At 64.5% G+C, this 21942-nt stretch overlaps 3 protein-coding genes across 3 annotated transcripts; 2 read left to right on the top strand and 1 right to left on the bottom strand.

Annotated features, from left to right (window-relative positions):
• Positions 1 to 1104: 1104 nt before the first annotated feature.
• Positions 1105 to 15658, top strand: LOC138735254 (lysine-specific demethylase 6B-like; the record flags this gene model as incomplete). The annotated part of the gene is given in 13 exon segments (XM_069883162.1): positions 1105 to 1334; positions 3044 to 3149; positions 4631 to 4836; positions 5903 to 5967; positions 6062 to 6133; positions 7551 to 7699; positions 7786 to 7900; positions 9210 to 9397; positions 10696 to 10728; positions 10731 to 10836; positions 11057 to 11183; positions 13005 to 13175; positions 14497 to 15658. Coding segments are annotated over 13 exon segments (1592 nt in total), but the record flags the coding sequence as incomplete, so codon positions are not given.
• LOC138735253 (N-alpha-acetyltransferase 38, NatC auxiliary subunit-like) lies at positions 15316 to 18135 on the bottom strand. Its single transcript, XM_069883161.1, has 3 exons — positions 18088 to 18135; positions 17096 to 17264; positions 15316 to 16022 (listed from the first exon to the last, which is right to left on the bottom strand). Exons 1-3 carry the CDS (start codon positions 18133 to 18135, stop codon positions 15919 to 15921), a joined length of 321 nt encoding a protein of 106 aa, XP_069739262.1. The 3' UTR covers positions 15316 to 15918.
• Positions 18136 to 18317: 182 nt separating this feature from the next.
• On the top strand, positions 18318 to 21571 carry LOC138735252 (vasodilator-stimulated phosphoprotein-like). The gene is made up of 5 exons (XM_069883160.1): positions 18318 to 18390; positions 18905 to 18963; positions 19096 to 19291; positions 20571 to 20776; positions 21433 to 21571. Exons 1-5 carry the CDS (start codon positions 18318 to 18320, stop codon positions 21532 to 21534), a joined length of 636 nt encoding a protein of 211 aa, XP_069739261.1. The 3' UTR covers positions 21535 to 21571.
• Positions 21572 to 21942: the final 371 nt, after the last annotated feature.

Here is a 21942-nt window from a genome sequence, read left to right as displayed (position 1 = left end):
GGGGTTTGGAGAGCGTTAGAGGGGGTTTGGGGGGCTTGAGGGGGATTTGGGGGGCATTAGAGGGGGGTTTGGGGGGCTGGAAGCGGGATTTGGGGGGCATTGGAGGGAATTGGAGAAGTTTTGAGGGGGTTTGGAGAGCATTAGAGGGGGGTTCGGGAGGGCTGGAGGAGGATTTGGGGGGCATTAGAGGGGGTTTGGGGGGGCTGGAGGGGGGATTGGGGGGTCATTGGAGGGAATTGGAGGGGGTTTGGGGGGGTTTGGAGAGCGTTAGAGGGGGGTTTGGGGGGCTGGAGAGAATTAGAGGGGATTTGGGGGGCCTGGAGAGGGATTTGGGGGGCATTGGAGGGGGTTTGGGGGGCCTGGAGGGGGATTGGGGGGGCATTGGAGAGAATTAGAGGGGGTTTGGGGGGCCTGGAGGGGGATTTGAAGAGCATTAGGGGGGGTTTGGGGGGCTGGAAGGGAATTTGGGGGGCATTGGAGGGGAATTTGGGGGGCATTGGAGGGAATTGGAGAGCGTTAAAGGAGGTTGGGGGGGCTGGAGGGGGATTTGGGGGGTTTGGAGGGAATTCGAGGGGGTTTGGGGGGGAATTTGAGGGTTTGGGGTGTCTGGAGGGGGATTTAGGATGCCTGGAGGAGTTTTGGGGGTATCTGGAGGTGGATTTGGGGTGTCTGTAGGGGTTTTGGGGTGTCTGGAGGGGTTTCGGGGTGTCTAGAGTTGGATTTGGGGTTTTTGGGGTGTCTGGGGGGGGGGTTGGGGTGTCTGGCGGAGGTTTTTGGGGTGCCTGGAGGTGGATTTGGGGGTTTTTGGGGTGTCTGGTGGGGTTTTTGGGGTGTCTGGGGGTTTCGGGGTGTCTGGAGGTGGATTTGGGGGGTTTTGGGGTGTCTGGGGGGTTTTTTGGGGTGTCTGGAGGGGGATTTGGGGGGTTTTTGGGGTGTCTGGTGGGGTTTTTGGGGTGTCTGGGGGGTTTTGGGGTGTCTGGGGGGTTTTGGGGTGTCTGGAGGTGGATTTGGGGGTTTTTGGGGTGTCCTGGGGGGGGTTTGGGGTGTCTGGAGGTGGATTTGGGGGTTTTTGGGGTGTCTGGGGGGGTTTTGGGGTTTCTGGAGGTGGATTTGGGGGTTTTTGGGGTGTCTGGGGGGGGTTTTGGGGTGTCTGGGGGGTTTTGGGGTGTCGGGGGGTTTCGGGGGTGCCGCTGACCCCCCCCGCAGGCAGGCGCGGCTGCCGGGGCCGCTGCGCGAAGTCGTACCTGTCGCCGGCGCAGTCGGTGAAGCCGCAGATCGACGCGCGGGAGCCGCTGCCCCGCGACAAACTCAGCCCCCCCACGCCCAGCATCTACGTGAGTCCCCCCCGCGGCCACCCGGGGCCACCCCCGGGCCACCCAGGGCCACCCCCAGGCCACCAAGAGCCACCCCAGGGCCACCCAGAGCCACCCCTGGGCCACCGAGAGCCACTCTGGGCCACCAATAGCCACCCCCAGGCCACTGAGAGCCACCCCAGGGCCACCGAGAGCCACCCCAGGGCCACCCAGAGCCACTCTGGGCCACCGAGAGCCACCCCAGGGCCACCCAGAGCCACCCCCGGGCCACTGAGAGCCACCCCCCGGCTACCGAGAGCCACCCCCGGGCCACTGAGAGCCACCCCCAGGCCACCAAGAGCCACTCTGGGCCACCAATAGCCACCCCCAGGCCACTAATAGCCACCCCCGGGCCACCGAGAGCCACCCCCGGGCCACTGAGAGCCACCCCCGGGCTACCAAGAGCCACCCCTGGGCCACCGAGAGCCACCCCCGGCCACCCAGGGCCACTCCAGGGCCACCGAGAGCCACCCCTGGGCCACCGAGAGCCACTCTGGGCCACCAAGAGCCACCCCCAGGCCACCAAGAGCCACCTCCAGGCCACTGAGAGCCACCTCCAGGCCACCGAGAGCCACCCCCAGGCTACCAATAGCCACTCTGGGCCACCAGTAGCCACCCCCGGGCCACCAATAGCCACCCCCAGGCCACCGAGAGCCACCCCCGGGCCACCAGTAGCCACCCCCGGGCCACCAGCCACTCTCACTGGTCACTGGGAGCCCCTCACTGGATCATTGATCCCCAGGGCTCCAGTTATGGGTCTCAGGGCTCCGATTATTGATCTCAGAGCTCTGAGTATTGATCAGATCTCATCGATTATCGACCTCAGGGCCCCAGTTATCAATCAGATAGTATTGATTATCCATCAGCTATCATTGAGTATTGATCAGATATTATTAATTATCGATCCTGGGGTTCTGATTATCCATCAGATATCATCGATTATTAATTTCAGGGCTTCAATTATCAATCAGACATTATTGATTATTGATCCCAGGGCTCTGATTATCGATCAGATATTATTGATTATCAATCAGTTATCATCAGTTATCAATCTGGAGCTCTGATTATCGATCAGATGTTATTGATTATCGATTAGATATTACTAATTATCAATCAATAATCATCAGTTATCGATCCGGGGCTCTGATTATTGATCAGATATTATCAATTATCGATCAGATATCATCGGTTATCGATCTGGGGTTCTGATTATCAATCTGATATTATCAATTATCGATCAAGTATCATCAGTTATCAATCTGAGGCTTTGATTATCAATCAGATGTTATCCATTATCGATCAGATATTATCGATTATTGATCAGATATTATTGGTTATCGATCAGCTATCACTGGTTATTGATCCGGGGCTCCTATTATCAATCAGCTATTACCGATTATCGATCAGGGGGCACCGGTTATCGATCCCGGGGCTCTGCTTATCGATCAGCTATCACTGATTATCGATCAGAGGGCACCAGTTATCGATCCGGGGCTCTGCTTATCGATCAGCTATCACTGATTATTGATCAGGGGTCACCGGTTATCGATCCGGGGCTCCTATTATCGATCAGCTGTCACCGATGATGGATCAGGGGGCACCGGTTATCGATCCCGGGGCTCCGCTTATCGATCGGCCGTTATCGATTATCGGTGGGCTGGGGGGGCTCTGACGGGCCGTCTCCCCCCCAGCTGGAGAGCAAGCGCGACGCCTTCTCGCCGGTTCTGCTGCAGTTCTGCACCGACCCCAAGAACCCCATCACCGTCATCCGGGGGCTCGCGGGCTCCCTGCGCCTCAGTGAGTGCCCCCCGACCCACGGGGGACCCCCCCGACCCACAGGGGACCCCCCCAGACCCATAGAGAACCCCCCAGACCCATAGGGACCCCCTGAACCCATAGGGAACCCCCTGACTCACAGGGAACCCCCTGACTCACAGGGAACCCTCCTGATTCATAGAGACCCTCCTGGACCCATAGTGACCTCCACAGACCCATAGAGACCCCCCCAGACCCACAGGGGAACCCCCAGACCCATAGAGAACCCCCAGACCCATAGGGAACCCCTGAACCCATAGGGAACCCTTGACTCACAGCGACCCCCCCGGACCCATAGCGACCCCCCCAGACCCATAGAGACCCCCCCTGACCTATAGGGAACCCCCCTGACCCATAGAGAGCCCCTGGACCCCCCCTAAGGACCCCCCCTGACCTATAGGGACCCCCCCCTGACCTATAGGGAACCCCCCCTGACCCATAGAGAGCCCCTGGACCCCCCTAAGCACTCACCCTGACCTACAGGGACCCCCCCCTGACCTATAGGGACCCCCCCTAACCCATAGGGACCCCTCCTGACCTATAGAGAACCCCCCTGACCCATAGGGAGCCCCTGGACCCCCCCTAAGGACCCCCCCTGACCTATAGGGACCCCCCTGATCTATATGGACCCCCCCCCAGCGACCCCCTCCGAGCTATAGGGACCCCCTGCCCTATAGGAACCCCCCGGACCCCTAAGGACTCCTTCTAACCCATAGGGGCGCCCCCCCCGCACTGCCCCATAGGGAACCCCCCAACCCCTGGAGACCCCCTGAATCCATAGGGACCGACCCCTGTCCCTGTCACCCCCCTGTCCCCCCAGCCCTGGGGCTGTCGGGGTGTCCCCGTGTCCCCCCCGTGTCCCCCCAGCCCTGGGGCTGTCGGGTGTCCCCATGTCCCCCCCGTGTCACCGCCGTGTCCCCCCAGCCCTGGGGCTGTCGGGTGTCCCCGTGTCCCCCCCGTGTCACCCCCCCGTGTCCCCCAGCCCTGGGGCTGTCGGGGTGTCCCCGTGTCCCCCCCGTGCCCCCCAGCCCTGGGGCTGTCGGGGTGTCCCCGTGTCACCGCCGTGTCCCCCCAGCCCTGGGGCTGTCAGGGTGTCCCCGTGTCCCCCCCGTGTCCCCCCCGTGTCACCCCAGCCCTGGGGCTGTCGGGTGTCCCCGTGTCACCCCCCCGTGTCACCCCCCGTGTCCCCCCAGCCCTGGGGCTGTCGGGTGTCCCCGTGTCCCCCCCGTGTCCCCCCAGCCCTGGGGCTGTCGGGATGTCCCCGTGTCCCCCCCCCGTGTCCCCCCAGCCCTGGGGCTGTCGGGGTGTCCCCGTGTCACCCCCCCGTGTCCCCCCCGTGTCCCCCAGCCCTGGGGCTGTCGGGTGTCCCCGTGTCCCCCCCGTGTCACCCCCCCGTGTCCCCCCAGCCCTGGGGCTGTCGGGTGTCCCCGTGTCCCCCCCGTGTCACCGCCGTGTCCCCGCAGACCTGGGGCTGTTCAGCACCAAGACGCTGGTGGAGGCGAGCGGCGAACACGCCGTGGAGGTTCGCACGCAGGTCCAGCAGCCGTCCGACCAGAACTGGGACCTGTCGGGGACGCGGCAGGTGTGGCCCTGCGAGAGCAGCCGCTCGCACACGACTATCGCCAAGTACGCCCAGTACCAGGCCTCGTCCTTCCAGGAGTCCCTGCAGGTCAGAGCGGGGACACGGGGACGTTGGGGACATGAGGGGACATGGGGGGACGTGAGGGGACAGGAATCCTCCTTCCAGGAGTCCCTGCAGGTCAGAGAGAGGGGACACGGGGACGTTGGGGACATGAGGGGACATGGGGGGGCACGAGGGGACAGGAATCCTCCTTCCAGGAGTCCCTGCAGGTCAGAGAGAGGGGACACGGGGAAGTTGGGGACATGGGGGGACACGAGGGGACAGGAATCTTCCTTCCAGGAGTCCCTGCAGGTCAGGGGGGGGGACACGGGGACATTGGGGATGTGGGGGGACATGAGGGGACACGGGGACATTGGGGACATGAGGGGACATGAGGGGACAGGCTTCGTCCTTCCAGGAGTCCCTGCAGGTCAGAGAGGGGACACGGGGACATTGGGGACATGGGGGGACATGAGGGGACAGGCTTTGTCCTTCCAGGACTCCCTGTAGGTCAGAGAGAGGGGACACAGGGACACGGGGACATTGGGGACATGAGGGGACAGGAATCCTCCTTCCAGGAGTCCCTGCAGGTCAGAGAGAGGGGACACGGGGACATTGGGGGACATCAGGGGACAGGTCTCCTCCTAGGAGTCCCTGCAGGTCAGAGAGAGGGGACACAGGGACACTGGGGACATGGGGGGACACGAGGGGACAGGCCTCGTCCTTCCAGGAGTCCCTGGAGGTCAGAGAGGGGGGACACAGGGACGTTGGGGACATGGGGGGACGTGAGGGGACACGAGGGGACAGGAATCCTCCTTCCAGGAGTCCCTGCAGGTCAGAGAGGGGGGACATGGGGACGCTGGGGACATGGGGGGACATGGGGGGGCACGAGGGGACAGGAATCCTCCTTCCAGGAGTCCCTGCAGGTCAGAGAGAGGGGACACGGGGACACTGGGGACATGAGGGGACATGAGGGGACGTGAGGGGACAGGCCTCGTCCTTCCAGGACTCCCTGTAGGTCAGAGAGAGGGGACACAGGGACATGAGGGGGACAGGGGGACACAGGGGGCCGGGAGGGTGTCCCGGGAGGGCTGAGGTGACGTCCCCGGCGCAGGAGGACAAGGACAGCGAGGACGAGGAGACAGAGGAGCCCGACAGCACCACGGAGACGCCGCCCAGGTGGGTGTCCCCGACGAGGGGGGTGTCCCCGACGAGGGGGGTGTCCCCTAGGGGGTGACGTGTCCCCCCCCGTGACCCCCCCGTGTCCCCACAGCAACAACCCCGACCAGAAATCCCACCAGATCATCAAGTTCGGCACCAACATCGACCTCTCGGACGCCAAGAGGTGAGGGGACACCCGGGGGGACACGTCCCACGGGTGCCACGTCCCATGGGTGCCACGTCCCATGGATTCCACGACCCATGGGTGACATCCCTTGGGTGCCACATGCCATGGATTCCATGTCCCATGGGTGCCACATCCCATGGGTGACACCCCAGGGGTGCAACATCCCATGGGTGCCACATCCCATGGGTGCCACATCCCATGGGTGATGTCCCATGGGTGCCACATGCCATGGATTCCATGTCCCATGGGTGACATCCTGTGGGTGCCACGTCCCATGGATTCCATGTCCCATAGGTGCCACATCCCATGGGTGACATCCCTTGGGTGCCACATCCCATGGATTCCACGTCCCATGGGTGCCACGTCCCATGGATTCCATGTCCCATGGGTGCCATGTGCCATAGGTGACATCCTGTGGGTGTCACATCACATGGATTCCATGTCCTATGGGTGCCACATGCCATGGATTCCACGTCCCATGGGTGCCACATCCCATGGTTGACATCCCATGGGTGCCACATGCCATGGATTCCACGTCCCATGGGTGCCACATCCCATGGATTCCATGTCCCATGGGTGCCACATCCCATGGGTGACACCCCAGGGGTGCAACATCCCATGGATTCCATGTCCCATGGGTGCCACGTCCCATGGATTCCATGTCCCATGGGTGCCATGTGCCATAGGTGACATCCCGTGGGTGCCACATCCCATGGTTGACATCCCATGGGGGCCGTGTCCCATGGATTCCATGTCTCGTGGGTGCCATGTGCCATAGGTGACATCCTGTGAGTGCCACATCACATGGATTCCATGTCCCATGGGTGCCACATGCCATGGATTCCACGTCCCATGGGTGCCACATCCCATGGGTGACACCCCAGGGGTGCAACATCCCATGGATTCCATGTCCCATGGGTGCCACGTCCCATGGATTCCATGTCCCATGGGTGCCATGTGCCATAGGTGACATCCTGTGAGTGCCACATCCCATGGATTCCATGTCCCATGGGTGCCACATCCCATGGTTGACATCCCATGGGTGCCACATCCCATGGATTCCATGTCCCATGGGTGCCACATCCCATGGGTGACATCCCTTGGGTGCCACATCCCATGGATTCCATGTCCCATGGGTGCCACATCCCATGGGTGACATCCCTTGGGTGCCACATCCCATGGATTCCATGTCCCATAGGTGCCACATCCCATGGGTGACATCCCTTGGGTGCCACATCCCATGGATTCCATGTCCCATGGGTGCCACGTCCCATGGGTGCCACGTCCCATGGATTCCACGTCCCACGGGTTCCACCTCCCACGGATTCCACGTCCCACGGGTTCCACCTCCCACGGATTCCACGTCCCCTGGGCGCCCCGGGTGACGTCCCCGCGCGTGTCCCCGTCCCCGCAGGTGGAAGCCGCAGCTGCAGGAGCTGCTGAAGCTCCCGGCCTTCATGCGCGTCTCGTCCACGGGGAACATGCTGAGCCACGTGGGCCACACCATCCTGGGCATGAACACCGTGCAGCTCTACATGAAGGTCCCCGGCAGCCGCACGCCCGGTACGGACACGGTGGGGGGACGGGGTTGGGGGGACGGGACGCGGTGTCACCGCGATGGGGAGGTGACGCCGGTGCCGTCGTCCCAGGCCACCAGGAGAACAACAACTTCTGCTCGGTGAACATCAACATCGGCCCCGGGGACTGCGAGTGGTTCGCGGTGCACGAGCACTACTGGGAGACCATCTCGGCCTTCTGCGACAAGTGAGGGGACGGGGACAGAGGGGGGGGGACGGGGGACAGAGGGGGGGGGAGGGGGGACAGAGGGGGGGGACAGGGGACAGAGAGGGGGGGGGACAGGGGACAGGGAGGAGAGCGTCTCGGCCTCCTGTGACCAGTGAGGGGACAAGGGGACAGGGATGGGGGCCCAGGAGGTCCTTGTGGGTGGGTTTGGCTCCCTATGGGTCAGGGGGGGTCCTTAGGGGTCCCTATGGGTTGGGGGGTCCCTATAGGTCGGGGGGGGTCCCTATGGGTTGGGGGGTCCCTATAGGTTCTCTATGGATCTGGGGGGGGGGGCTCCCCATGGCTCAGGGGGGCTCCCTAGGGATTGGGGGGGTTCTCTATGGCTCAGGGGGTTCCTTATGGATCAGTGGGGGGCTCCCCATGGCTCAGGGGGTTCCCTATGGATCAGTGGGGGGCTCCCCATGGCTCAGGGGGTTCCTTATGGATCTGGGGGGGGCTCCCCATAGCTCAGGGGGTCCCTATAGGTTCCCTATGGATCCTGGGGGGGCTCCCTGTGGACTGGGGGGGGATCCCTATGGCTCAGGGGGCTCCCTATGGATTGGGGGGGTTCTCTATGGCTCAGGGGGTCCCTATGGATCGGGGGGGGCTCCCCATGGCTCAAGGGGTCCCTATAGGTTCTCTATGGATTGGGGGGGGCTCCCCATGGCTCAGGGGGTTCCTATAGGTTCCCTATGGATCCGGGGGGGGCTCCCTATGGACTGGGGGGGGATCCCTATGGCTCAAGGGGTTCCTTATGGATCCGGGGGGGGCTTCCCATGGTTCAGGGGGTCCCTATAGGTTCTCTATGGATTGGGGGGGGCTCCCCATGGCTCAGGGGGTCCCTATAGGTTCTCTATGGATCCGGGGGGGGCTCCCCATGGCTCAGGGGGGTCCCTATAGGTTCCCTATGGATCCGGGGGGGGCTTCCCATGGCTCAGGGGGTCCCTATGGATCCGGGGGGGGGCTCCCCATGGTTCAGGGGCTCCCTATAGGTTCCCTATGGATCCCAGGGGGGCTCCCTGTGGCTCAGGGGGTTCCTTATGGATCCAGGGGGGGCTCCCCATGGCTCAGGGGGGCTCCCTATGAATTGGGGGGGGATCCCTATGGCTCAGGGGGTTCCCTATGGCTCAGGGGGTTCCTTATGGATCCCAGGGGGGCTCCCCATGGCTCAGGGGGTCTCTATAGGTTCCCTATGGACTGGGGGGGGTTCTCTATGGCTCAGGGGGTTCCCTATGGCTCCGGGGGGGGCTCCCCATGGCTCAGGGGGTCCCCTCGCTGCCCGCCCCCCCAGGCACGGCGTGGACTACCTGACGGGCTCGTGGTGGCCGATCCTGGAGGACCTTTACGGGTCCAACATCCCCGTGTACCGGTTCGTGCAGCGCCCGGGGGACCTGGTGTGGATCAACGCGGGCACCGTCCACTGGGTGCAGGCGACCGGCTGGTGCAACAACATCGCCTGGAACGTCGGGCCCCTCACCGGTGAGAGCGGGGACACCGCGGGGACACCGCGGGGACACAGGAAAAGGGACACAGGGACACCGCGGGGACATAGAAGGGACACAGGGACACCACAGGGACATAGAAGGGACACAGGGACACAGAAAAAGGGGCACAGGGACACCACAGGGACATAGAAGGGACACAGGGACACCACGGGGACACAGGGAGACCACGGGGACACAGAAAAAGGGACACAGGGACACCACAGGGACACAGAAAAAGGGACCCAAGGACATGGCAGGGACACTGCAGGGACATAGAAGGGACACAGGGACACCACGGGGACACAGGGAGACCACAGGGACACAGAAAAAGGGACACAGGAACACCACAGGGACATAGAAGGGACACAGGGACACAGCAGGGACACCACAGGGACACAGAAAAAGGGACACAAGGATATGGCAGGGACACCACAGGGACATAGAAGTGACATGGGGACACAGCAGGGACACAGAAAATAACACACAGGGACACAGCAGGGACATAAAAGTGACGCAGGGACGTGACAGGGACACAGAAGTGACACAGGGACACGGCAGGGACATAGAAAAAGGGACACAAGGACATGCAGGGACATAGAAGGGACACAGGGAGACCACAGGGACACTACAGGGACATAGAAGTGACATGGGGACACAGCAGGGACACAGAAAAAAAGACACAGGGACACAGCAGGGACACCACAGGGACATAGAAGTGACATAGGGACATAGAAGAGTGACACAGGGACATGACAGGGACACAGAAGTGACATGGGGACACAGCAGGGACATAGAAAAAGGGACACAAGGACATGGCAGGGACATGGCAGGGACACAGAAGGGACACAGGGACATGGCAGGGACACCACAGGGATATAGAAGTGACATGGGGACACGGCAGGGACATAGAAAAAGGGACACAAGGACATAGAAGTGACACAAGGACATGGCAGGGACACCACAGGGTCATAGAAGGGACACAGGGACACCACAGGGACACAGGAGTGACATGGGGACACGGCAGGGACACAGAAGAGTGACACAGGGACACAGCAGGGACGTGGCAGGGACATAAAAGTGACACAGGGACACGACAGGGACACAGAAGTGACACAGGGACATACAAGTGACACGGGGACGCAGCAGGGAGGGGGGGAGGGAGAGGCCGGGGACACAGAGACGAGCCTGGGGGACACGCTGTGGGGACACAGGGCGGGGTGACGCGGCGTGGGGAGGGCTGGGGACAGGGAGGGGGACACGGGGGCGGCGTCCCTGAGGTCCCCGTGTCCCCAGCGTACCAGTACCAGCTGGCCCTGGAGCGCTACGAGTGAACGAGGTGAAGAACGTCAAGTCCATCGTCCCCATGATCCACGTGTCCTGGAACGTGGCCCGAACCGTCAAGATCAGCGACCCCGACCTCTACAAGATGATCAAGTGAGGGGGACACGGGGGGGACACGGCGGGGACACGGCGGGGACACCGGGAACGGGGTGACGCGGGGGACAAGGGGACCCCGCGGGTGGCACCGCGCTGGGTTGGGGGGCATCCTGGAGGCCACCGTGGGGACGGGGACGAGGCCAGCGCGGGCTCAGGGCGGCCCCGGGGTGGGGACGGGGACGGGGACGGGGACGGTGACAGGCGTGTCCCCGCGCAGGTACTGCCTGATGCAGTCCATCAAGCACTGCCAGGTGCAGCGCGAGAGCCTGGTCCGCGCCGGCAAGAAGATCGCCTACCAGGGCCGCGTCAAGGACGAGCCGGCCTACTACTGCAACGAGTGCGACGTGAGTGGCCCCCGGGCACGGCCTCCGGCTGGCCTTGGCGCCACCTTGACCGTGGTCTCGCTTCCATCTTGGCCAACGTCTTGGCCGTGGTCTTGGTGCCACCTTGACCGTGGTCTCAGTTCCATCTTGACCAACATCTTGACCGTGGTCTTGGTGCCATCTTGACCACGGTCTTGGTCACAGCCTCAGTGTCCCCTTGACCGTGGCCTTGCTGCCATCTTGACCGTGGTCTTGGTCATGGCCTTGGTGTCCCCTTGACCGTAGTCTTGGTGCCCTCTTGACCACAGCCTTGGTCACGGCCTCCATCTGGTCTTGGTGCCACCTTGACCGTGGTCTCGGTTCCATCTTGGCCAAGGTCTTTGGCCGTGGTCTTGCTGCCATCTTGACCTGGTCTTGGTTCCATCTTGGCCAATGTCTTGACCACGGCCACGGCGTCACCTTGGCTGCGGCCTTGACCGTGGCCTTGGTGCCATCTTGGCTGTGGTCTTGACCTGGTCTCGGTGCCGTCTTGGCTGCGGTCTTGGTCACGGCCTTGGTGTTACCTTGACCTGGTCTTGACCACAGTCTTTGTACGTGGCCTCGGTGTCCCCTTGACCGTGGTCTTGGTGCCCTCTTGACCACAGCCTTGGTCACGGCCTCCGTCTGGTCTTGGCCATGGTCTTGGTGCCACCTTGACCATGGTCTCGGTTCCATCTTGGCCAAGGTCTTTGGCTGTGGTCTTGCTGCCATCTTGACCTGGTCTTGGTTCCATCTTGGCCAACATCTTGACCACCGGCCCACGGCGTCACCTTGGCTGCGGCCTTGACCGTGGCCTTGGTGCCATCTTGGCTGTGGTCTTGGTCACGGCCTTGGTGTTACCTTGACCTGGTCTTGACCACAGTCTTTGTGCGTGGCCTCGGTGTCCCCTTGACCGTGGTCTTGGTGCCATCCTGACCACAGCCTTGGTCACAGCCTCTGTCTGGTCTTGGCCATGGTCTTGCTGCCACCTTGACCGTGGTCTCGGTTCCATCTTGGCCAAGGTCTTTGGCCGTGGTCTTGCTGCCATCTTGGTCAATGTCTTGACCATGGTCTCGGCGTCACCTTGGCTGCAGCCTTGACCGTGGTCTTGGCCTTGCTGTCACCTTGACCTGGTGTTTGACCGTGGCCTTGGTCTTCCTACCATCTTGACCTTGTCTTGGTGCCATCTTGGCTGTGTCTTGGTCACAGCCTTGGTGTCCCCTTGACCGTGGCCTTGGTGCCATCTTGACCACAGTCTTCGTCATGCCTCAGTGTCCCCTTGACCGTGGTCTTGGTGCCATCTTGACCACAGTCTTGGTCACGGCCTCGGTGTCCCTTGACCGTGGTCTTGGTGCCATCTTGACCACAGCCTTGGTCACAGCCTCTGTCTGGTCTTGGCTGTGGTCTCGCTGCCACCTTGACCTGGTCTTGGTTCCATCTTGGCCAAGGTCTTGACCACGGCCTCAGTGTCACCTTGACCTCGTTGTTTGACTGTGGCCTTGGTGCCATCTTGACCGTGGTCTTGGCCATGATCTTCCTACTGTCTTGACCGTGGTCTTGGGTGCCATCTTGGCTGTGGTCTTGGTCACGGCCTTGGTGTCACCTTGACCTGGTCTTGACCACAGTCTTTGTACGTGGCCTCGATGTCCCCTTGACCATGGCCTTGGTGTCCCCTTGACCGTGGTCTTGGTGCCCTCTTGACCACAGTCTTGGTCACGGCCCTCGGTGTCCCCTTGACCGTGGCCTTGGTGCCGTCTTGACCGCGGTCTCGGCCGCGGCCCTCGGTGTGGCGGTGGCCGCGGTGGTGACGCCGCCGTCCCCCAGGTGGAGGTGTTCAACATCCTGTTTGTGACGAGCGAGACGGGCGGCCGCAACACGTACCTGGTTCACTGCGAGGGCTGCGCGCGGCGCCGCTCCAGCGCCCTGCACGGCGTCATCGTCCTCGAGCAGTACAAGACCGAGGAGCTCATGCACATCTACGACAGCTTCACCCTGGTGAGGGGCCGCGGGGGACACCGCGATGGGGACACCCGGACGAGGGGACACCGCGATGGGGACACCGCGATGGGGACACCCGAGAGGGGGACACCGCGATGGGGACACCGCGATGGGGACACTTGGCTTGGGGACACTTGGCTTGGGGACACCGCGATGGGGACACCACGGGGACACTTGGCTTGGGGGACACTGCGATGGGGACACCCGGACGAGGGGACACTTGGCTTGGGGACACTTGGCTTGGGGACACTTGGCTTGGGGACACTGCGATGGGGACACCATGGGGACACTTGGCTTGGGGACACTTGCTTGGGGACACTGCGATGGGGACACCACAATGGGGACACCATGGGGACACTTGGCTTGGGGACACCACAATGGGGACACTGCGATGGGGACACCATGGGGACACTTGGCTTGGGGACACTGCGATGGGGACACCGTGATGGGGACACTTGGCTTGGGGACACCGCGATGGGGACACCATGGGGACACCCAGAGAGGGACACCGCGATGGGGACACCACAGGGACACTGGCTTGGGGACACCATGATGGGGACACCACGATGAGGACACTGCGATGGGGACACCATGGGGACACTTGGCTTGGGGACACCGCGATGGGGACACCATGGGGACACTTGGCTTGGGGACACTGCGATGGGGACACCACAATGGGGACACCATGGGGACACTTGGCTTGGGGACACCATGATGGGGACACCACGATGGGGACACCACGGGGACACTTGGCTTGGGGACACTTGGCTTGGGGACACTGCGATGGGGACACCATGGGGACACTTGGCTTGGGGACACTTGGCTTGGGGACACTGCGATGGGGACACCATGGGGACACTTGGCTTGGGGACACTGCGATGGGGACACCACAATGGGGACACCCTGGGGACACTTGGCTTGGGGACACCACGATGGGGACACCACGATGGGGACACCACAGGGACACTTGGCTTGGGGGACACCATGATGGGGACACCACGATGAGGACACTGCGATGGGGACACCATGGGGACACTTGGCTTGGGGACACCGTGATGGGGGACACTGCGATGGGGACACCATGGGGACACCGTGACTGGGACACCCCGGGGACACTTGGCTTGGGGACACCACAATGGGGACATCTACCTGGCTTGGGGACACATTGTCCGGGGGGGTCACCTGGTATGGGGCCCCCCACACTGGGGACACTGAGGACACGGGGCTTGGGGACCCCCCTGTTGTCCCCAAGGAGAGGGGGGGGGTGGCCCTGGGGGAGGGGGGGACACCCCTCTGACCCCCCCCCCCCCCGTTGCAGGTGACGTCTCCCGGCTCCAGATGAGGACGTGGGGACAACGGGGGGACAGACGGACACGAGGAGGGGACACCCGGACCCGGGGGGGGGACGGACACACGGACGCCTCCCCCCCCGCCAACATTTTTTATTTATTCCTAGAGAAATTGCCCCAAAATCCTCCCCCCCCCCCCCCAAAAAAAAAAACCAAAACCTCCTCGGGGGGGACGGACAGACGGACGCTGGGGGGAGCCCCCATTTTTATACAAAAACGCGGATTTTTAGGTATTTCCAGGGCCCCCCCCGGCCCCCTCCCGTGACGGGGGGGGGGGGGGGTGTCTGTGCCCCAACCCCCCCAAAAAATATGGGGGGTCCCGGGGGTAACTTTGATGGGGGGGGGGGGGGCTCAAACTTGTACGGGGGGCAATAAGGGGGGGTCCCGGCTGCCCCCCCCCCCCCAACTCAAGGGGTGCTGGGGGGGGTCCCGGCTGCCCCCCCCTCAATTAAAGGGGTGCTGGGGGGGGGGGGGGGGTTGCCAAGACTCAACCAAAAATCACCCCCCCCCCCCCCCAAAACCAGCTGCCCCCCCCCCCCATACGGGTCCAGGCTGGGGGGGATCATTTGGGGGGCCCCCACCGCCCCCCCCCCCCAACTCTTCATAAGCCGGGGGGGGGGGGGGCTCCCCCACAAACCATGGTGCAAAGGGGGGGGGGCAGCAGGATTCCCCTCCCCCCCCCCCCCGGAGGGGATGGGCAGCAGGATTCCCCTCCCCCCCCCCCGGAGGGGATTTGGGGACCCCCCCCCCCGCCCCCCCCTTGGGGTTCGTTTGTTGTTTTATTTTTTTGTAAATGATCTTTTTTTGCTCTTTTTTTTTTTTTATTTATACATGGGGGGGGGGGGAGGGGTCGCTTTATTTATTGGGGGGGTCGGGGTTGGGGGGGGGCCCCCGACTCCCGGGGAAGGGGGGGGGGGGTGACACCCCCCTTGCCCCCCATGGTGCTGGGCCCTACGGCCGCCCCCCCCGCGCCCCCAACCCGTTCCCTCCCCCCCCCACGTCCCCCCCCCCCCCAGTTTGGGGCCCCCGGGGTTTTATTGGGGGGCGGGGGGGGGGGTCGGGGCTGCCCCCCCCTCACCCCCCCCCCCCAGAAGCTATTTTGTACCTGAGATTAAATTAACTGGCACAGCCCGACGGCTCCGGGTGCGGAACTGGATTGGGGGGGGGCGGGAACTGGGATTGGGGGGGTCCGGGGGGGCCCCATCCCCATATTTGGGGTTCATGGGGGGTCCCTCAGTTCTGGGAGGGGGGTGTCTCTGAGAATTAGGAGGGGGGCCCTTAGCATTGGGGGGGGGGGGGTCTCGAACTAGGGGCGTCCATGGTGGTTTGGGGGGGTCCATGGTGGGTTTTTTTTTTGGGGGGGGGGGGGTCCCCGGGTGTTTTTTGGGGGTTCAGGGGGCGCCGCCGCCCTCTCTCTCGACCTCGATGGAGACGATGTGGTGTCCGGGCACCATGGCCAAACCCAGCACCCGCGGCTCCGCCCCGGGGAACGCGTCTGGGGGGGCGGGGGGGGCTCCGTCAGGGACCCCCCAGCGCCCCCCGAAAGGACCCAGGGGTCCCACAGCCCCTCCCAGTGCCCCCCAGCTCCTCCCAGTGTCCCCCAATCCCCCCCCAGAGGTCACAGGGGTCCCCCAGTGCCCCCAGCCCCCCCCCCAAGAGGATCCTGGAGTCCCCCAGACCTCCCAGTGTCCCCCAGTTCCCCCCCAGTCCCCCTCCTTGATGGCACAGGGGTCCCCCAGACCTCCCAGTGCCCCCCAGCCCCCCCGCCAGAGGTCACAGGGGCCCCCCAGCTCCTCCCAGTGTCCCCCAGTCCCCCCCAGGACGTCACAGGGGTCCCCAAACCACTCACCAGAGGTCACAGGGGACCCCCAGTCCCCCCCATAAAAGATCCAGGAGTCCCCAGTCCCTCCCAGTGCCCCCCAGTCCCATTCTTGATATCACAGGGGTCCCCCAGTCTCTCCCAGTCCCTCCCAGTGCCCCTCAGTTGCCCCCCAAGAGGATCCTGGAGTCCCCCAGACCTCCCCGTGTCCCCCAGTTCCCCCCCAGTGAACCCCCAGTCCCCCTCCTTGATGGCACAGGGGTCCCCCAGTCCCTCCCAGTCCCTCCAGTCCCCATTCTTGATATCACAGGGGTCCCCCAGTCTCTCCCAGTCCCTCCCAGTGCCCCCCAGTTCCCCCCCAAGAGGATCCTGGAGTCCCCCAGACCTCCCCGTGTCCCCAGTTCCCCCCCAGTGAACCCCCAGTCCCCCTCCTTGATGGCACAGGGGTCCCCCAGTCCCTCCCAGTGCCCCCCAGTCCTCCTCCTTGATATCACAGGGGTCCCCCAGTCTCTCCCAGTTCCTCCCAGTGCCCCCCAGTCCCCCTCCTTGATATCACAGGGGTCCCCCAGTCCCTCCCAGTGCCCCCCAGTGCCCCCCAGTCCTCCTCCTTGATGTCACAGGGGTCCCCCAGTCCCTCCCAGTCCCTCCCAGTGCCCCCCAGTGCCCCTCCTTGATATCACAGGGGTCCCCCAGTCCCTCCAGTCCCTCCCAGTCCCTCCAGCGCCCCCCAGCGCCCCCCAGCCCCTGACCCGAGGCCTTGAGGAACTCCTGCGCGGAGCCGAGGATGACGTTGGCGTCGCGGTCGGTGCACAGAAAGGCTCCCACCAGCGTGCGCCCGTCGGACATGCGGATGCGCAGGCTGCGGTTCAGCAGGGCCTCGAGCCGCCGCCGCGAACGGGGGGGGCCCCCCCCGCCGGCCTGGGGGGGATAACGGCGTCAGGGGCACCCCGGGGACCCCCAGAGCCGCTCGCACGGCTCCAGAGACCCCCTAGAGCCCATCCCAGAGACCCCTAGAGCCCCAGAGATCCCCCAGAGCCCCAGAGCCCATCCCAGAGACCCTAGAGCTGCTCCCAGAGCTTCTAGAGATTCCCTATAGTCTCTAGAGCACCCCTATAGCACCCCTACAGACCCCCCATAGCCTCTAGAGCTCCCCTACAGCCTCTACAGCCCATCCCAGAGTCTCTAGAGCTCCCCTATAGCCTCTAAAGCACCCCCCATAACCCCTGGGCACCCCCCATAGCCTCTAGAGCACCCCGCGTAGCCCCTAGGGCACCCCTATAGCCTCTAGAGCACCCCCATAGCCCTAGAGCATCCCCATAGCCTCTTGAGCTCCCCTATAGCCCCTAGAGCACCTCCATAGCCCCTAGAGCTCCCCTATAGCCTCTAGAGCTCCCCTATAGCCTCCCCCCGAGCCTCTACAGCGCCCCTATACCCCCCCATCGCCCCCAGGACACCTCTATAGACCCTCTTCATCCCTCCTATAGCCCCTCCCCAGCCCCTATAGCCTCTATGACCCCCCATAAACCCTTTAGCCTCTCCACAGCCTCTATAGGCTCCCTATAACACCTCCGAGCCCCCCCCCATAGCCTCTAAAACACCCCTATACCCTCCCCCGAGCCTCTATAGCGCCCCATACCCCCCCATCGCCCCCAGGACACCTCTATAGACCCTCTTCATCCCTCCTATAGCCCCTCCCCAGCCCCTATAGCCCCCACACCGCCCCTATAGCCCCCCCTCTCACCGCCGGGCCCCTCCCGCCGCCGCCCGCCTCCCCCGGCGGTTCCGCCATGGCGCCGCCTTCTCCCGGCAGCCCCCGCGCGGGGACTACATTTCCCAGCGTGCCCCGCGCGGCCCCTGTATAAGAGACGCTACCCGGACTACACTTCCCAGCGTGCCCCGCGCGGCCCGCTATAAGGGACACCACCCGGACTACATTTCCCAGCGTGCCCCGCGGCTTCCGGCGGCGTTGCCATGGAGACGGGCGCCGCGTCGGCCGCGCAGGCGCAGCAGCGCGGGGGGGGCCCGGGCCTGGGGGGGCGGAGAGGTGGGGGGGCTATAGGGGATCCCTACGTGTTAAAAAGGGGGGGCTGGGAGGGGCCCATAGGGGCTGGGGGAGCTGTGAGGGGGCTATAGGGGTTGTGGGGAGAGTCCATGTGTGCTGGGAGGGGGACTAGGGGAGGGGTCCGTAGGGTCTATAGGGGTTGGGGGGCTATAGGGGATCCATAGGGGTGGGGTGGGGTCCATAGGGGCTGGGAGGGGGGGTATGGGAGGAGGTCCATAGGGTCTATAGGGGCTGGGGGGGGTATAGGGGGTCTATAGGGGCTGGGGCGGTCCATATGTGCTATAGAGGGGCTGTAAGGGCTGGGGGGGGGGGTCCATAGGGACTGGGGGGGGTGTCTATGTGATTGCTGTAGGGGGGCTATAGGGGGGCTATAGGGGTTGGGGGGCTCTAGGGGCCCTATATGAGGGGCTCTAGGGGCCCTATATGGGGGGCTATAGGTGCTGGGGGGGCTCTAGGGGAGGTTAACCCTCCCATTTTGGGGGTGCCCCCCCCCCAGGTGACCCTCAGCCGCTCCTGGAAGCCCCCAACCACTCATTGGACCCTGAAATCAGGAAGGTAACGGGGGGGGGTCCCCCTATACCAGCCTCCCCCCACCAGTCTGGGGGATCACAATGCCCCCCCCCCAAACTGGGGGTTTACTGGTTTCCTTCCCCCCCCACCTCAAATTTTTGGGGTTCCTCCCCGCAGCCGCTGAGCCGCGTGGACCCCTCCTCGGGGCTGCTCCGCTCCCTCCGCCAGGGGGGCCCCCCCCCGGCCCCCCGCTCCGACTGGGCCCCCCCCGAGGGGCCACCCCCCCCCCCGCCGCCGCCGAGCCCCCCCCCCGCCCGCGGGGCCCCCCCTGCGCCTCCGAAACACCCTCACCGGCCACGAGCGGCTCGTCCAGGTGGGGGGGCCCTGGCCCCGAGTTTGGGGTCCCTTGTCCCCGGGGGGGGGGCTCTGTCCCGATTTTGGGGTCCCTTGTCCCCGTGGGGGGGGCTCTGTCCCGAGTTTGGGGTCCCTTGTCCCCGTGGGGGGGGCTCTGTCCCGAGTTTGGGGTCCCTTGTCCCCTGGGGGGGGGCTCTGTCCCGAGTTTGGGGCCCCTTGTCCTCATGGGGGGGGCTCTGTCCCCAATTTTGGGGTCCTTTCATCCCATGGGGGGGGCTGTGACCCCGATTTTGGGGTCCCTTGTCCCCATGGGGGGGGCCGTGTCCCGATTTTGGGGTCCCTTGTCCCCATGGGGGGGCTGTGTCCCCTCTTTTGGGGTCCCTTGTCCCCATGGGGGGGGGTCTGGCACTGGGGAGGGGGCTGTATCCCGATTTTGGGGTCCCATCTCCCCATGGGGGGGGTCATGCACTGGGGGGGGGGGCTGTGTCCCGATTTTGGGGTCCCTTGTCTCCAGGGGGGGGCTCTGTCCCCTCTTTTGGGGTCCCTTGTCCTGATGGGGGGGCCATGTCCCCGATTTTGGGGTCCCTTGTCCCCGGGGGGGGCTGTGTCCCGATTTTGGGGTCCCTTGTCCCGATGGGGGGGGGCTCTGTCCCGAGTTTGGGGTCCCTTGTCCCGATGGGGGGGCTCTGTCCCGAGTTTGGGGCCCCTTGTCCTCATGGGGGAGGCTCTGTCCCCAATTTTGGGGTCCTTTCGTCCCATGGGGGGGGCTGTGACCCCGATTTTGGGGTCCCTTGTTCCCATGGGGGGGCTGTGTCCCCTCTTTTGGGGTCCCTTGTCCTGATGGGGGGGGCATGTCCCCGATTTTGGGGTCCCTTGTCCCGATGGGGGGGGGCTCTGTCCCGAGTTTGGGGTCCCTTGTCCCCGGGGGGGGGGCTGTGTCCTCGATTTTGGGGTCCCTTGTCCCGATGGGGGGGCTCTGTCCCGAGTTTGGGGCCCCTTGTCCTCATGGGGGAGGCTCTGTCCCCAATTTTGGGGTCCTTTCGTCCCATGGGGGGGGCTGTGACCCCGATTTTGGGGTCCCTTGTCCCCATGGGGGGGGCCGTGTCCCTATTTTGGGGTCCCTTGTCCCCATGGGAGGGCTGTGTCCCCACTTCTGGGGTCCCTTGTCCCCTCGGGGGGGTCCCTTGTCCCCCAGGAGGCCCCTGTCCCGCGGGGGGGGTGGTCTCCTTCTTTTTGGGGTGTCCGTGTCCCTGGGGGGGGTGTCCCCGTGTTTCGGGGTGCTGATTTTGGGGGTGCAGCCGCGGCGGGCAGAGGCGGGGGGGCTGCTGCGGGAGGCGCTGCCCTGGAACGCCCACGCGGGGGGGTACGCCTGGCGCAGGGGGGGGGGGGGGCCCCTGGACCCCCGGCTGCCCCCCCCGCACCCCGAAACCGACCTGGACCCCGAGGGCGCCCCCGACACGCTGCTGCTCTACTTCGCCGACGACTTCCTCGAGGTGTAGGGCAGGTGGGGGGCCCCCGAACCCCAAAACCTGCCCCCCCAAACCCCCAAACCTGCCCCCAACCCCCTTCTACCCCCCCAAATCGCTGCTGACCCCTGAACCCCAAAACCTGCCCCCCAAACCCCTTCTACCCCCCCAAATCGCTGCTGACCCCTGAACCCCAAAACCTGCCCCCCCAAACCCCTTCTACCCCCCCAAATCCCTGCTGACCCCTGAACCCCAAAACCTGCCCCCCAGACCTGCCCCCCCAAACCCCCAGACCTGCCCCCCCAAACCTGACCCCCAAACCCCCAAACCCCTTCTGCCCCCCCAAACCCCTTCTGCCCCCTCAAACCCCCAAACCTGCCCCCCCAAACCCCTACTGCCCCCCCAAACCTGCCCTCCAAACGCCTACTGCCCCCCCAAACCCCTTCTGCCCCCTCAAACCTGCCCCCCAAACACCAACCAGCCCCCCCAAATCCCTTCTGCCCCCCCAAACCTGCCCCCCCAAACCCCTTCTGCCCCCTCAAACCTGCCCCCCCAAACACCAACCAGCCCCCCCAAATCCCTTCTGCCCCCCCAAACCTGCCCCCCCAAACCCCTTCTGCCCCCCCAAACCCCCAAACCTGCCCCCCCAAACGCCTTCTGCCCCCCCAGCCCCCCCGCTCTCCTCCCCTTGCAGCCCCAGGACGAGGCCGTCGCCCCCCCCCCCACGTGGCTGGTGACACTGGGGGGTCCCCAAGAGGGTCCCCCCCGATTTTGGGGACAAACCGGAACATTTTGAGCAGAAAGAAACCTGATTTTGTCAATAAAAATAATAAAACAAACCCAAGAGCTGCTGGGAAGCCCGGGGGGGGGACACAGAGGGACAGTTGGGGACCCTCTTTGGGGACAACCCCCAGCTGGTGGGGCGAGTGGCTTTTGGGGGTGACAAGGGGGTTGTCACCCGGTGTCACCTGCACCCCTCGGGTGTTTTGTGCCCCCCCAGCAGGCCTCGTGTCCCCAAGTGTCACCCCAGGGGGGACAGTGACACCGACCCCCCCATTAGCTGATGGTGACATGGGGGGGGACATTGAGGGACAACCTTGATGTCCCCAAGTGTCCCCTCCGGTGACGGTGACGCTTCCCCCCCCAGAAGGGTTTCCCAGCGGGTGACGCGGGTGACACTGAGGGTGACAGCGGCTGTTTGTCC

Source organism: Phaenicophaeus curvirostris, unplaced genomic scaffold (assembly GCF_032191515.1).
Source record: "Phaenicophaeus curvirostris isolate KB17595 unplaced genomic scaffold, BPBGC_Pcur_1.0 scaffold_627, whole genome shotgun sequence".
Lineage (NCBI taxonomy): Eukaryota > Metazoa > Chordata > Aves > Cuculiformes > Cuculidae > Phaenicophaeus > Phaenicophaeus curvirostris.
This window is presented reverse-complemented; position numbering and strand designations above follow the sequence as displayed.

Coding starts and splice junctions, on each gene's coding strand:
- LOC138735252 (XM_069883160.1), top strand. CDS start 18,318: ATGGAGACGGGCGCCGCGTCGGCCGCGCAGGCGCAGCAGCGCGGGGGG. Junction 18,964..19,095: donor TGGACCCTGAAATCAGGAAG/GTAACGGGGGGG, acceptor TCCTCCCCGCAG/CCGCTGAGCCGCGTGGACCC. Junction 20,777..21,432: donor TTCCTCGAGGTGTAGGGCAG/GTGGGGGGCCCC, acceptor CTCCCCTTGCAG/CCCCAGGACGAGGCCGTCGC.
- LOC138735253 (XM_069883161.1), bottom strand. CDS start 18,135: ATGGCGGAACCGCCGGGGGAGGCGGGCGGCGGCGGGAGGGGCCCGGCG. Junction 17,265..18,087: donor GCGGCGGGAGGGGCCCGGCG/GTGAGAGGGGGG, acceptor TATCCCCCCCAG/GCCGGCGGGGGGGGCCCCCC. Junction 16,023..17,095: donor GGAGTTCCTCAAGGCCTCGG/GTCAGGGGCTGG, acceptor CCGCCCCCCCAG/ACGCGTTCCCCGGGGCGGAG.